This window comes from Cylas formicarius, unplaced genomic scaffold, assembly GCF_029955315.1.
Source record: "Cylas formicarius isolate icCylForm1 unplaced genomic scaffold, icCylForm1.1 PGA_scaffold_6__28_contigs__length_40554024, whole genome shotgun sequence".
Taxonomy (NCBI): domain Eukaryota; kingdom Metazoa; phylum Arthropoda; class Insecta; order Coleoptera; family Brentidae; genus Cylas; species Cylas formicarius.
The window spans coordinates 39,930,698-39,945,474 of record NW_026844347.1 but is presented as its reverse complement, the minus strand read 5'-3'; the positions used below and the strand labels follow the sequence as shown (position 1 = coordinate 39,945,474).

Here is a 14,777-nt window from a genome sequence, read left to right as displayed (position 1 = left end):
AAAATGTAATAGCTATATGTAGTTCGACCACTGAAATCAACAATCTCTAATATGAGGAGCCTATTAATCACCGTTTCTGAATTATTGGTCCTCGTTTTCAGTACGATGCGCATTTTCCAAATTAAATTGGCTCTGGAAAACACCCTTAAAATATCTGCAACGAACTTTGTAACAGCGTCAATTGTTTAATAGCCGAAGTTTGCAGTCTTAAATATTCGTCCAATATTTACACTATTATTTTTTTTTATTACTTTTTTTTTGATTATCGAAGGATGTTATTTCATTAAGTAAAAAAAGTAAAGCTATAGATGTTAGAAACTACGTGAATAAATTCGTTCGTTCGGGTAAATAATTGGAAGCCCCTGCAAGTTTTCACCGAAATTTTCAGTTTACGTGTTCCTCGGCACCGCTATCTCGCTGGTCGACTTCATGGACACGATGCAGAGGGCGCAGCTGTTCGCCAACGGCGACTACATCGTCATCTACGTCGACATGAACACGTATCTCGAGAAGGAGGTCCACAAGTACATATTCCGTAGGTGTTTTTACAGGCACTTTGGAGCTGCAAATAGTAGTTTACATAACAAGTTGTTTAAAAGGCGGTTTTTTTCAGAATAAGTCAGAATTTCTAATAAACAAGTTATAATATCTAAAAAACAAATCAGAATTCCTGAGCCACATGTCAGAATTCCTGAGAAAAATGTCAGAATTTCTGAGAAACATCAGAATTTTTGAAAAATAGGTTAGAATTTTTGAAAAATAGATAAGAATTTCTGGAAGAAATGTAGAATTTCTAAGAAATATGTCGAAATTTATGGGAAACATGTCATAATTTTTAAGAAACAAGTAACAGTTTCTGAGAAACGAGTCAGAATTTCAAAGGAACAAGGGAGAATTTCTGAGAAACATTAAAATATCTGAAAAACCAGTCAGGATTTCTGACTATAAATCATAATTTCTGAGACATGCCAGAATTCCTAGTAAACAAGTCGCAATTTCCGAGAAACATCAGAATTTGTGAAAATAACTCGGAATTCGTGACACGAGCCTCTCGTAAGGGGGATTGGGAAACGAAACATCGGATATACAGGGAAATGATAAGGACTGAATGGATAATCTCTAAACTGGAGGACTCCAAAATATTGATAAACATTTTATAGTGCACATAATAATAAAAATTAGCAGTTTTAAATTTTTTGATATGACAATTACGAATGTGAGACTTGTTTGTTTTTCAGAATTTCCGACTTTAATTAAAAAAAAAAATAGGACATTAAAAGCTTTGTGGATTTTTTAATATTTTAATTTTATTTTCAATTTTTTGATTTATTTGATTCTAGAATTACGAATTGGAAACTTCATCATATTATTTGGGTAAATGGAATCATATTTTTTTTTATCTGGGCGCTTTCGTGGAAATCTTTATTAACAACTTTAATCAGTCCGGAATTAGTGTTTGGTGACATTTTTTTTGAACATTAATATTAAATTACGATTGTGTGATACAATATTTGTGTTTCAACTCCTGCCTTCGGCGACTTGTTTCAATTTTTGAGGTTAAGGTAGGCGCGAAGTATACTTTATATAGTAAAATTTTGTAAGTATAATTTTGGTTCGATACTTTTTTTAGCATTCGGCTAATTATAAGGGTCGAATTTTTAAAGTTGGTTAAGCTGGAGGCACAAATTTTTTCCCAAGGTCAAATATTTCAAAAAGTAGATATGTAAGGCCGGTTGACGAGCACAAAATCAGACGTAACCTAGAACGATGCAGGTTTCGACGATCTCGAGAAGCATTGGGGCTGCAAGAACCTCTCAGACTACGACAATTTCGTCAAACGCGTCAAGTCGTTGTTCGTGGTGGTTTTGACCGCGCCGACGGAGAACTACAAGAATTTTTCGGAAATGGTGCGGCAGTACAACGAGCGGCCCCCGTTCGATTTCGAGACCCATTTCCTGAGCAGGTACTTCGAAAAATTCGTCTCGATCTACGCCGCGTACCTCTACGACTCGGTCAAGCTGTACGCGTCCGCGTTGCACCATCTGCTGGCCAAAGAGGGTACCGTCGACGACAAGGTGATCAGGGAGGTGTCCGGCAACGGTACGAAGATCATCGAGACGATCATCGAAATCAACCAGACGTATAAGAGTGAGTTAAATGTTTTATCTCACTCTTTTTGAAATTGAAATTTGAACTAGAGGCTACATGTTGTTCAAAATAAACGATTATAATTTCTATATCCTCTGGTGTTGAAGTGGGATTCACATTCCATTAAAAAAAAAAACTCTATATAACGAAATTGAAGGGACTGCTTTTTTTTGACAATACGCGTATATGTTCTGTAATATTTAATTATTTTTTATACATGTTTTAACATCTCCTTAGGAACATTTTATATAAATGTTTCAGAACTGCATATAATGTTTCAAATAATCTTTCATTTTCTTTTGAATTTTTTTAGTATGCCAATACACATCTCGTACTTTGGCTTGTATTTTCACCCTTTGTTCGCGAGGGCCATCTGCCCCATGATACATAAAAAATTTCTCTAGCAGCTTAACTGAATATAGAACTTGTTAAATGGTTGGTGGTGGTCCCCCATCAACTTCTTATGATTATGATTCACTGTTTCATAGTAGTTATTGCGTAACCGACACTTTGAGTCTGTAGCGTTCTCTAGGATTATTAATTATTTTATTAATTGACAATTAATTATTGAGTATTAAGGGGCGGGGCCGGTTTTAGGTATCACCGGGGCCGTCATGAAGCTGGACAAAAATGGCGACTCGGAAGGGAACTTTTCGGTATTGGCTTTCCGGCCCGTCAGCCAGGAGATTTATCTGGGGGGCAACAATTTTAGCTGCGACTTTCGCCTGGGGCCGGTGGGCCAGTTTTTTCAATCGGACGAGTCCCCCTATCCGGTGAGTGTTTTTTTTTTTTTTTTTTAAGAATTTTTTCGTGTGTTTGGTGCGCCTCGGGGGTCGGTAGTGTTTTATAACCCAATTTAAAGTCAAGCAATTAAGCGTCAATTCGGCGATACGTAGGGTGTTCTGATTGAAATGAAAAAAATTGGTGGTGGCCCCGGCGAAACGAGTCGCCCCGTATAGATGAAGATGTAATAAATGAAAAGTCCAAATTATCTCAAGTGACTTTGATATCGGGATGAGGTAGTTGGTCACTCAGTAGAGTAAAGTTCATTCTCACTTAATTGAAAAGTGTTAAACATTGTTAGTATGCGCTATTTAAAATTATTTTTACAGGGTGGCCGAAAAAAAGCGCGACTAATAAAACATACATATATTTTTTTGACATGGAACATCCTGGTTTTGGAAAAGTTTATGATAACTCGCAAGTTATTAAAGATAGACTTCCGACATACTAAATAAAAGTTTTATATTTAATAAAAAATAACAAAACCGTAATTTTTTGGCAAGCCGCTTTAAAATAACATTAAATTGTGCATGCTAACTTTTTATTTACTAAGTTATCATAACTTTCAAAACCGATGAGACAATGAACTTTACTGTGACATATACGCGTGTATACGGGGGAAGGTTAGAAAGTAAGCGTAGTGTAGAATTGTTTCGTAGCCGTCGTTTACTAACTAAGGTGTGGGATACGGAGCATGCGCGTAGAGGACACAAGATTCTGGATACAAACAAACCCCCTTCCTACCGGCCCCCGCCCCCCCCCCCCCCCAACCACGGCATCGTTCGACGTATGCGCGTAGTAGGCGTAGAGGGGGCGCGCCCCACCCCTCCGAGAGGCTACGTCATTTCGACGAGAAAGGTATTCGTTTCACCTAGAATCTAAACGAAAGAAAAAATCGTAAACTAAATGAAAAATAGCAATAAACGTCAGGCTTTGTTTGTATCTAGTGTCTTTTAGGTCGGCGTCTTATTAACGATTAACGACCATTTTTTGATGCAGTTTCAGAGCCCAATCAAGAGTTTCCGGGCGCGCTTTTAGATCTAGGTAAGACGAAAACCTTTGGCAAAAAGAGGTATGGTCTGTTCATAGATATAAGAAAGTGACCAATTGCTTTTGAATGGGATTATGCAAGGGTAGTCATTAAGAGGCAATGCAACAACATTATTACGTAAAGTTTCGGAATTTAAATTCAGGTAAAATTGTGGTCCGTAATAGAAAATAATTTTATACCTACCTGTGTTTAATATTCCATCCACAAAGTTGGGCAAATTCTGTTAAACATATAGAAAAAGCAGAACAATCGTATATGCATATTGCAAATAATATAGAACAAATAATAATTAGAACAGGCGGCGATAGCGATACTGATATATTATGCGAATAATTTTAAGTAATTTAAGTAGGTAATAAAGATAATTTGTAATTTTCTTTTAGATTTAAACATAAATACATACATAAATAAATAAATATTGTTTAGTATCATTCCTAACAAAACCCCAAATAATTAAATTCTAAGCAAAGTACGGACCTGTTCGGCCATATTTGATTCTTACAGCTTGCCCGGGTCTTTCCTTGATTCGTATCAGTTAGTCACTTTCCTATATCTATGAACAGACTTTACCTCAAACGGAATTTTGAACATTTTCGGAGAAGTGTTATATTTCTTAAGAGGTCTTGATACGTGGTCAGTGATATTTTAAATGTATGGAAGAACAACGGTGGCAAGTGTGGAATTCCTTTTCTGTAAACAGAATCTAATGTAATTCCAGTAATACGGAAACTCGATATGTTGCTCAGAAGGGGTAATCCTGACTTGTGAGTCTCAGGGAGTCTAAGATAGGTCTAAGGTTGCCAGAAGTTGTTTTTATAACAATCTAAAAGTTTCACACCACCTGACGCGTGTTTTCAATCTTTCTTTTGAAAGTTCCATGTCGACGCACTTGTTCTATGCTCTTGGTTAGTTGTCTGACACGGTGAACGCGGCAGAGATGTTTCCATGTTTCGAAAAAGACAAAATATCGCCGTTCATACGAGCACCGACGTCACAAGACAGTTGTTAGGGCTCGTGCTCACACGAGGCCACGCCCACTTTACCTGACTCAAAGTGTCTGCGCGAGTAGGTTTTCTGTAAACAGAATGACTCACTGTTAGGTCAGATTTTCTATTCATAAGAATATCTAAGAATGAGCGATTATATAATGAAGGATTCTACGTCGAAACTAATCTAATGGATCTAATGTAATGGTTTTCAATTGTCCAATCAGTTTTTCCAGTAATACAGAAACTATATATTTTGTTCTCAGGGGTAATCCTGGTTTATGAATCTTAGGGAGTTCATAGATACGAGGAACTTTAGAGTCATGAAGAGTGACAGACGATTGCCGGGAGTTGTTTTTATAACAATATAAAAGTTTCACACCGCCTAAAGCTTTAAAGATGTTTCATGTTTAGAAAAAGCCAAAATATCGTCTTTCATACGAGCGCCGACGTCACAAGGCAAGGGCGGTCACACGAGGCCACGCCCCCCCCCCCTCTTTACCCGTCGTTTGTTCCAGCAATATAAGGTAAACCTGAACAAGCCGATCATGTGGGTGGGACGAGACAGGCCTAACGACGAGCCCAGTTGCGGTTTCGACAACAAATTGTGCCCCAAATCGGACACGCACCGCGACAGCATCGTCGTAGCGGGCGTCCTCGCTGTCGTGCTATTCTGCGCAAGCGTCATCACGATGAGCATATACCGCAAGTGGAAGATCGAACAGGAGATCGAGGGTCTGCTGTGGAAGATCGATCGCGACGACATCCACAGCTACTTCGAGAAGGACAACCTGATCGCCAGCCCGAGTCGGGTGAGTCGCGGGGACGACGGTACGTTTGAACTAACCCGGAGCGCGCGAATGAACTACCGGTCGGTGCCGTGGCCATAAATCTGAGAACATTTCGTATAGATATACGAGACAGTGGTCGGGTATAAAGGAGAGTATCTATTAATGTCATATTATACAGGGTGTTTCATCGAAAACGTTTGATTTCCCACATGTTTATGAATCGAATAAGTTTACGTTGTTCCTTTTAGTTGATAAACGAGATGTATTACTTTGATACAGTGTTTGCGCACTCGGTATACAGACTGTCCAGGATATTGAGGAAACTAAAGATGCATTTTTATTTTTCTCTGGTGTTAATTTAAAAGTGGCCAATTTTTGCCATAATGGACATGCCCTGTAAATTTTTAAAAAATCGTCAAGAACAACAGTTTATGCAGCCGAATCTATTTACCTATTTACGCTATTTACCTGCCAAACTTGAAGTCGATAGCTTCAAATTTCCGTCCAAAAAACAGTCGAAAATCGAAAAAAAAAATATGGATGCCGAAACTTTAACGCAGTCATTTTTATATATCTTATGCACCCCGTAGACGGTTCAAAAGGAGCAAAATTTGAAACGTGTAGCTCAAACCGTTCGGAAGTTAATGTCGAAAAACCCACGAACAGAGAACTGAGAACGGAGAACGGACAGACAAAAAAAATTTTTTTTCGACACTGATCATTTCTATTCAATGGCGGTCCGGTAGGACCTACCGTTGCCGAGATATAAGTTTCATCGATTTTTCGAAAATAACAAGACGCCTGCTCCAGTGGCTAAGCTCAGGCGAAAGTCTACCCAAGAAACCTATCTTTTTTCTAATTTTTTTATAAATATAATCTACATGTTGGGAGATATTTAATTGAGAATCTAGAACAACTCCCAGACACTTCATTTGTGAAACATTTCCTATTAATAAAATACCATATATGTTGTATTTAAATTTAACTTGAGCTTATTTACGTACAATCAGTCACTAAGTAACATTAATTCCAAGTTCACATTGTCTACCACTTCTGCGTCTGATTCCATATGCAGTTTATCCACCAGACGTCCTCTATCGATGGTCCCAAAGGCTCACCTCCAATTGTAAAGACAATTCAGTTATGCGGCTGCTTAAACACAATTCTTCCTAAAACATTGCCTATAACCGATAATAAATTAATTGGTCGGTATTTCCAGGTTTACTCGGAACTGGTACTTTGGGTATAGGTAAAGTAACGCTTGCCTTGATCTCTTCGGGAATTTTTCCTGACTTAAGTCAGAAGAAATATTTTTCAAAAAGTTTTATTTATTTATTTATTGTCTATTTGGAATACTTTCAGCAATGTCAAGAATGCTGTTTGCATAAAAGTTGTTAAAATTTTGTTCTGTATTACCCAAATCATCTCGAAATTTTCATTTTTTTTTTAAATTTTTCCTGTATCGATAGGTTCCATGCGGGGATGGAACTCTAAACCGCTGTGTTGTCGATGTGTTAGGAGAAAAATTTGAAGACCCGTAGTTCAACCCGTTCCAACTTTATCCGGCTTCAATAACGTCCGTTTCGTAGAACAGAGAACAGATAAAAAATGAAATATATATTTTTAAGGAACTTAAACGATTTACTCAAAAAAGTGGGTTTTTTCTCATAACTGGGACAACCTGTATATTATATTATTGTCATTTCCCCGAATCTCGCGCGTTCAGGTTTCGAGAAAATCATTGTTTTCCCTCCGGGAAAAAATTTTTCAACAGATCCCGTCTGGGGATAGAACCGTATGTCGCTGTCGAATATTACCTCGATAGCTCGAAACTTTGTTTCATAACTTCGCGCGAGAGTCCGTTACGGAGAACAGAGTCGAGGGAACAGAGAACAGACGCGCGATGCGTTTGAACTACTATTTGATATGAGCGTTCGGTAACGTTGCAGCTGAGCCTGGCGAGCGCCAGCGTCAACTCGTACGAGTCGAGGGGCGGGCAGCAGGTGTTCGCGACTACTGCGCAGTACCGCGGTCTCCTGGTGCGCATCCGCGAGCTCAGGTTCTCCCGGAAGAAGGACATCTCTCGGGAAGTGATGAAAGAGATGCGGCTGCTGCGCGAACTACGTCATGACAACGTCAACTCGTTTGTAGGCGCTTGCGTGTTGCCCACCTCACTGCTCCTGGTCACAGATTACTGCGCCAAAGGGAGTTTATACGTAAGTGAGGGCGCGGATATCGCAGGACGACCTAACCCCTCGCTTTGCAGGATATCATAGAGAACGAGGACATTAAGCTGGACAAGATGTTTATAGCGTCTCTGGTACACGATCTCATTAAAGTAAGTTGAAATATTTATTTATATTTAATAATATATTTATTCCATTTTTCCTGAAAGATCTTACAAAAACTTAAAATTTTTAATTCTTTAATGATTTGACCACGTATTTAAAACATTTATTTAATTTAGAACAGTTATCACCGATTTACAAATTGTACTCTAAGCGAGTGCCTTGCCTTGTGCCTTTGTGAGTGCCAACGTTTTGAACTTGAAAAGAAGTCGATGTCAAAATCCGCAGAACTACGAAAATCAGTCTCTGCTTGTCGTACTCGAGAAAAATGAAAAACGTCGATTTAACAATCCCAACGTAAACTGATGGATATGACGTCACCATCACTCGCTTCATCGGTATGAGGTCCGAATGTTTGAGCGACCGGCCTCTAGGTGGCGCGTACCATGCGACAAAACTAGGAGGTTTGATCACTTGACTCTCCAGCCTGTGACAAAGTATAGAGGTTACTTGGTGAGAACACGACAAACCTCGACAAAAAGTCTTGTCAATAAACCTTAATTTTTCATTGGATACTTGTTTTGTCCAACCAACAGGGAAGGCTCCGAGGCAGATATCAAGAGAAGGATTGGGATGGCCAAAGAAGCGTTGGTTATGATCTAGAAATTCAAAATCAAAATTAAAGGCCGTTGATCACTTGCAAATATTTACACATTTAACCCGTCGCAAAGATGTCAGGTACCATTAATTTATTTTAATCCGTCGTCCTCAGGGTATGTTGTATCTGCACAATTCTCTGCTCGGGTGTCACGGCAACCTGAAGTCGTCGAACTGCGTCGTGACCAGTCGGTGGGTGCTCCAGGTTGCAGATTTCGGTCTCGCCGAGATGCGACACTGCGCGGAGAACGACAGTATCGGCGAACACCAGTACTATCGCAGTAAGTACGATTGGTTTCGGACCCCGCCCCCCGTCCGCGTCGCGAATCAGCAAACTTCTGTCGCAGGTTTGTTCTGGAAAGCCCCGGAAATACTCCGGAATCCCAGTCTCTACGTCAAGGGCACCCAGAAGGGGGATGTGTACGCGTTCGCCATCATCCTCTTCGAGCTGCTGGGCAGGAAAGGGCCGTTTGGCATCACCGGGTACGAACCTATAGGTAGGCACGTGCCCTGGGGGGTCGAATTGGCGCGGCAATCGCGAGAAACTTCATACGCGACCGTTTTCTTTTTCTTAGGTTTAGTACGTTTGAACTACTCCCGCCTTACGCTCCACTTGCATTGCGGTCTTAATGTCTTGTTTTCTTTTTTTTTTTCTATTTCGTGGCCCGCTCTATAATGGAAATGGAGTTCATCCGAACTACTTTTGAATCAAGTTTTAAGCGAACGCAGTGTACATTCGTCGGGTTTTTAAAAAATGGTTCTATATGTTTATTTGGAATTCTGTACGTTTGAACTATTCACGCCTTGTCCAGTTTGTTTGGAAACATCGTCTTATTGACCTACTTTTAAATCGAATACTAAACGAACGCTACTTTATTTTAATTCGAAAGATTTATCTTAGGTTACGTTTGAACTACTGTCGCCTTCTCGACTTAGGGTGCGGCTTTAAGATTGCGTTTTTCTTCTTTTTTTAATTCGTGAAAAAAGGCGATTTGGATGTTTAGAAAAGTTCTTTATGTTTATTTGAGATTAAGTACGTTTGAACTACCATGACTTTCTCCAGGTGCGGTTAAGATTGCGTTTTTTTTTTAAATTCGTGGAAACGATGTCCTAGTTTTAAATAGCGCGATCAAAGAACAGAATTCCCTTGTTTAGGTTAAGTACGTTCGAAATACTTCTCGAGTTCCGCTTGCGGGTTTTTATAGTGAACTACTTTCAAATCAACTATTAAACAGGCACTTTAGTTGGTTCGGTACGAAAAAAATGGTACTTTCGAACTACCCGCGCGGTTTCCGCTTGCAGAAATCATCGAGCTAGTTAAAAGGGTACCGTCGCAGGGCGAGGAACCCTTCAGACCCGACGTGGATATATTCCTGGACGCGGAAATCGCGTACGACGAGTACATCGTCCAAGTGATGAAAGAGTGCTGGTCCGAGTGTCCGGATCAGAGGCCCGATTTCGTCGCGATCCGGGCAAAGCTCAAACGGATGAAGGGCGGCAAAAGCAAGAACATCATGGATCAGATGATGGACATGATGGTGACGTACGCGAATAACTTGGAGGACTTGGTCAACGAGAGGACGAGACTGTTGTACGAAGAGAAGAACAAAACGGAGGACCTTCTCCATCGGATGTTGCCCAAGTGCGTGACGTAGCCGCTTTGGTCGGATGGCGTAAACTAGGTGGCGTGTTTCAGGCCAGTGGCGGAGAGACTGACCAAGGGCTACGGCATCGAGCCGGAGTCCTTCGACCTGGTGACGATCTATTTCAGCGACATCGTCGGCTTTACTGCCATGTCGGCGGAGAGCACGCCGCTGCAGGTGGTCAACTTTTTGAACGACCTTTATACCGTTTTCGATCGGATCATCAAGGGTTACGATGTCTACAAGGTGGAAACGATAGGGGACGCTTACATGGTGGTGAGTGCTTTTTTCAATCTTTTTTTTTGTTTTTAAACTTCTGGATTCCTCCTGCATCGATTTTTGCTGAATCGAAACTGAAATGAAGCCAACAAGATGATTGGCGAAACGTCAGCAATTTCTACTCAGCAAAAACCGACGCGGGAGGAATCCAGAAGTTTCGTAAAATGTATTACAGTTGCCTGTGGCAGTTTGTTTGAAAAAAAAAACCATTCCTTCTATATTTTGCGTTTTTAATTATTTCGTTTGCCCCTTGAGTCGGTCATTTTTTCTTATATCTTTGGTTTTTAATAATAATGCTCGTTTGCGTTTTTAATAATTTCCGCTTTATCTTGCGTTTTTAATATTTTCCTCTTTATTTTGCGTTTTTAATAATTTCCTCTGTCTTTTGCGTTTTTAATAATTTCCTCTGCCTTTTGTGTTTTTTATAATTTCCTCTGTCTTTTGCGTTCTTAATAATTTGCTCTTTGTTTTGAGTTTTTATTAATTTTCTCTTTATTTTGCGTTTTTAATAATTTCCTCTGTCTTTTGCGTTTTTAATAATTTTCTTTTTATTTTGCGTTTTAAATAATTTCCTCTGTCTTTTGCGTTTTTTATAATTTGCTCCTTATTTTGCGTTTTTCATAATTTCTTTTGTCTTTTGAGTTTTTAATAACTTCCTCTGTCCTTGAGTTTTTAATAATTTCCTCTGTCCTTCGGCTTTTTAATAATTTGCTCTGTCTTTTGCGTTTTTAAAAACTTCCTCCTTATTTTGTTTGTTTGATATTTTTCTGTGTATTTTCCGTTTTTAACATCAGGTGTCGGGTCTGCCGATTCGCAACGGCGATCGGCACGCGGGAGAAATCGCGTCGATGGCGATGGAACTGCTCGCGGCCGTCAAAAACCACACGATACCGCACAGGCCCAAAGAGAGGCTTCAACTACGGATCGGAATCCACACCGGTAAAGGGGGGGGGGGGTAGGGGGCGAGACGTCCGACCCCGCAAAACTAACCTTCCCGTTTTTTACAGGGCCGGTGGTTGCGGGAGTGGTGGGCCTGACGATGCCCAGGTACTGTCTGTTCGGCGACACCGTAAACACCGCCTCCCGCATGGAAAGCAACGGCGAACCCCTCAAAATACACATAAGTATGCAGTGCAAGGACGCCCTCGAGAAATTGGGCGGCTACGTCATCCAGGAACGTGGGTTCGTCAGCATGAAGGGCAAGGGGGACGTGCAAACGTACTGGCTGATCGGCGTCACCGACGAGGCGATCCAAAAGAGGGAAGTGGACCTGACCGAGTTGCCGCCCCTGTTCTGCAGGCCGCGGCGCAGCCCGAAACTCACCAACGAGTCGAGGCAGGCCTCGTTCTGCGGCGGTTTCATGATGGCCGCGGCGAATCGAAGACATTCCAGCGTGCCCAGGGGTGAGTAGCTGATCAGTTCGGTTTATTTAATCATTACAGCAGGTTGGCCGGTCTGTCGTCCCCTAAGCTCATTTTTAATATTCCTAAATTGCTTTCTCGAACCTTCGTTACGTAAAAATAAAAGATGGCGTGACATTTATTTATTTTCCATTTGTTGATGTATATGTTTAGACCACTTTTCTGTGTATATTTCGAAATAAAGAAAAATCAAACGCCCAAGAAATTTTGACAAGATGAAATTGAAATGTTAGTGACCCTAGTAGTGGTAGTGATATTATAGTTACTAAAAAACAGAGAACCGTACCTTTACCATCAAGTTAAAGCAGTAGTGAAGAAAACTTACTCCTGATACTTGCACAAAACCCGTAGATTTTTTCAGAGAGAGAGAGAGAGGGAGGGAGAGAGAGAGGGAGGGAGAGGGAGAGGGAGGGGAAGGGAGGGAGGGAGAAAGAGAGGGGGAGAGGGGGAGGGAGAGAGAGGGAGAGAGAGTAAAACTTCCGAAAACATCCGATCGCTCCCGAACTCGTGCGGTAAAATCCCGGAAACATCCGAAGTGGCTCGGATCCGTGGGTAAACGAAACTGACATGGCAAAGTGACCCTTATCGCACGCTGGTGTGTAATTAGGCATTTTACTGACGGGAGTAGAAAAATAATATTGCGGTATAATGTGGAAGTTTCTTTAACCAAACCCAGAATTACAACCATTAGAGATAAAGACAGCAGTCTGCAGTATTTCATACACATTCCAGAGATCGGACGAAAAATATCAACCATGAAAGAGCCTTAGACCGTGACAAATAAACAATTTTATCCTCGACTCGAAATTCTTATCTTTCACCGTTGCGGTATTCAGTCATCCAAGAAAATGTTCATGCCTCTCTTTTAGCTCCGCCCCCCTCAAACCGTATATAGGCATGTAGATGATTTGTAAATCGTATTTAACATTTTTTTCTAATTTAACGGAGAGAGTGTAAAAAGTTTTCGTCGTATATCGGAGAAACGGTTACCAGGTGCCAGCGTAGACGTCGACAGCTCGTCGACGCTGGAACGCTACAGTCCTACCGTTCATCGCAATCTCCTGCGCGTCACCAAGCAGAGCCTCTACGTCCCTTCGTCCGATTCCAAACTGACGTTAAACTCCGCCTTCGGGAGTCAAACGATCGAGGCGCCGCCGGAGACGGCACCGGCTCCCGCGCCCCGCCACAAACGCGTCCTTTCCAGCATCGCGTCGAGTTCGGAGGAACCGTGCAGGGGGGCGGGGCCGGTCGGTCTCGTCCGCGAAGCGAAATCGCTGGACGCGTTGCCGCGACAGAACCGCCAATTCGACCTGATCGACTCGTTCCTGAGGGGCGGGCGACGCCGCTCCGCTAGGAGCCTCGAAAACTGCCACCGATACCCCGGGGGCGGTATTCAGATCATCGCCATACCGACCGACAAGTTGGCCAATAATAACTTCCCCAACGGGAACCTCGCGAGCATCGTCGACGAGGTGACCTTCCCGGAGGACGCGCAGGTGCCGCTTCTGAACCCGCAGAGGGCGCGCGACGCGCCCGCCGTAGTCGTCAGACGTAGGGGCGGGGCCGAACTAGACGACCCCGACACAGAGCGTCACAAGAGGTTCGTTTGCGTTTTTTTTTTGTAATTTAGTGTGCGAACATCGATCGCAGCTCCCTCTAGACCGGCAACGTAAACGTAAAACATTATATAATTGCCTTCAGTTCTTCCCACGATTTTTGTCTTAACTACTAGGGTTTCTTGAGTTTTGGCAACAGGAGAGGGCCGTATGGTGGTTTTGGTTAGTTTGCATAACTTCAATATTCTTTGTTCTGGTAAGGAGTCTTGATATACTACGATATATATTTCGGGATTTGTAATAAAACAAAAACTATAAGCTACCGACAAATATGACTTTATTGTTCCTCAAATTATTCACCCCGATGACCGATAACACTTTTGCATACGATAAAACCAATCGTCGAAGTCGGCCGGAACTCCAAAATTGTTGTCGAGTTAGTACACGTCTAAAGTTCCATTTTTAACAGTCGCAATTTTTTTAATTCATCACAAAAAACACGAACAACACTCTCCCGCCAAAACCTAACGTCAAAATGTCAAACTTCCCTATAAAAACGTTAGTCGGCAGATGGCAGCACTAGTTTAAGAATATCCCGAAATATGAAAGGCATTTGTGCAACTTATAAACTTTTTTTATTGCCGAAAGTAGATGCACTACATGCCGTTGTCGACGTTTCAAGTGTTTTCGCAGCGCTGGATGGATAAATCAGCGGTGGTGTCTTCATGGTAATCCAGAGAATATTTTTCGCAGACAGAGAAAGTATATTTGAAATCCAACCATCTTTAGAGCCAGCATGCAAAATAGTTATTCTTTTACCTCTTTTTGATGGCGATTATTCACAATTTTCGTCAATGTGGCCGTTTCTTCTAAAGATGGTTTCTTGCTGGCACCACGTTCAACGAGAGTCAAATAAACATTGTTTATAACTTCCTTAGTCTCAATAGGATAGTGATTTTTTACATTTGGGCGGGAGCATCTCCTGAGATACATTAGACTCGCCCATATTTTGCATAATTCGCACACGATCCGACACACGCTGTATTACACACTAAATAAGAATGATTACTAATAAACTTAAACTAAACAGTATACCAAACCAAAAAATATTAAACACAGGTAGGTATAAAATTATTTTCTATTACGGACCACAATTTTACCTGAATTTAAATTC

At 41.3% G+C, this 14,777-nt stretch overlaps 1 protein-coding gene across 5 annotated transcripts in view; it reads left to right on the top strand.

Annotated features, from left to right (window-relative positions):
- The window catches only part of LOC132702835 (receptor-type guanylate cyclase Gyc76C-like), a 41,695-nt gene that overhangs the window by 23,076 nt on the left and 3,842 nt on the right, over nucleotides 1-14,777 (top strand). For 4 of the 5 annotated variants that reach the window (XM_060671650.1, XM_060671648.1, XM_060671651.1 and 1 more), the window contains exons 5-16: nucleotides 389-535; nucleotides 1,774-2,148; nucleotides 2,746-2,921; nucleotides 5,487-5,780; nucleotides 7,709-7,975; nucleotides 8,026-8,097; nucleotides 8,820-9,201; nucleotides 10,007-10,346; nucleotides 10,401-10,623; nucleotides 11,421-11,565; nucleotides 11,634-12,029; nucleotides 13,041-13,647. In XM_060671650.1, the coding sequence (XP_060527633.1) occupies nucleotides 389-535; nucleotides 1,774-2,148; nucleotides 2,746-2,921; nucleotides 5,487-5,780; nucleotides 7,709-7,975; nucleotides 8,026-8,097; nucleotides 8,820-9,201; nucleotides 10,007-10,346; nucleotides 10,401-10,623; nucleotides 11,421-11,565; nucleotides 11,634-12,029; nucleotides 13,041-13,647 (3,424 nt within the window). The remainder of the gene's footprint in view (nucleotides 1-388; nucleotides 536-1,773; nucleotides 2,149-2,745; nucleotides 2,922-5,486; nucleotides 5,781-7,708; nucleotides 7,976-8,025; nucleotides 8,098-8,819; nucleotides 9,202-10,006; nucleotides 10,347-10,400; nucleotides 10,624-11,420; nucleotides 11,566-11,633; nucleotides 12,030-13,040; nucleotides 13,648-14,777) is intronic. The other variant, XM_060671653.1, reaches the window with a different exon arrangement.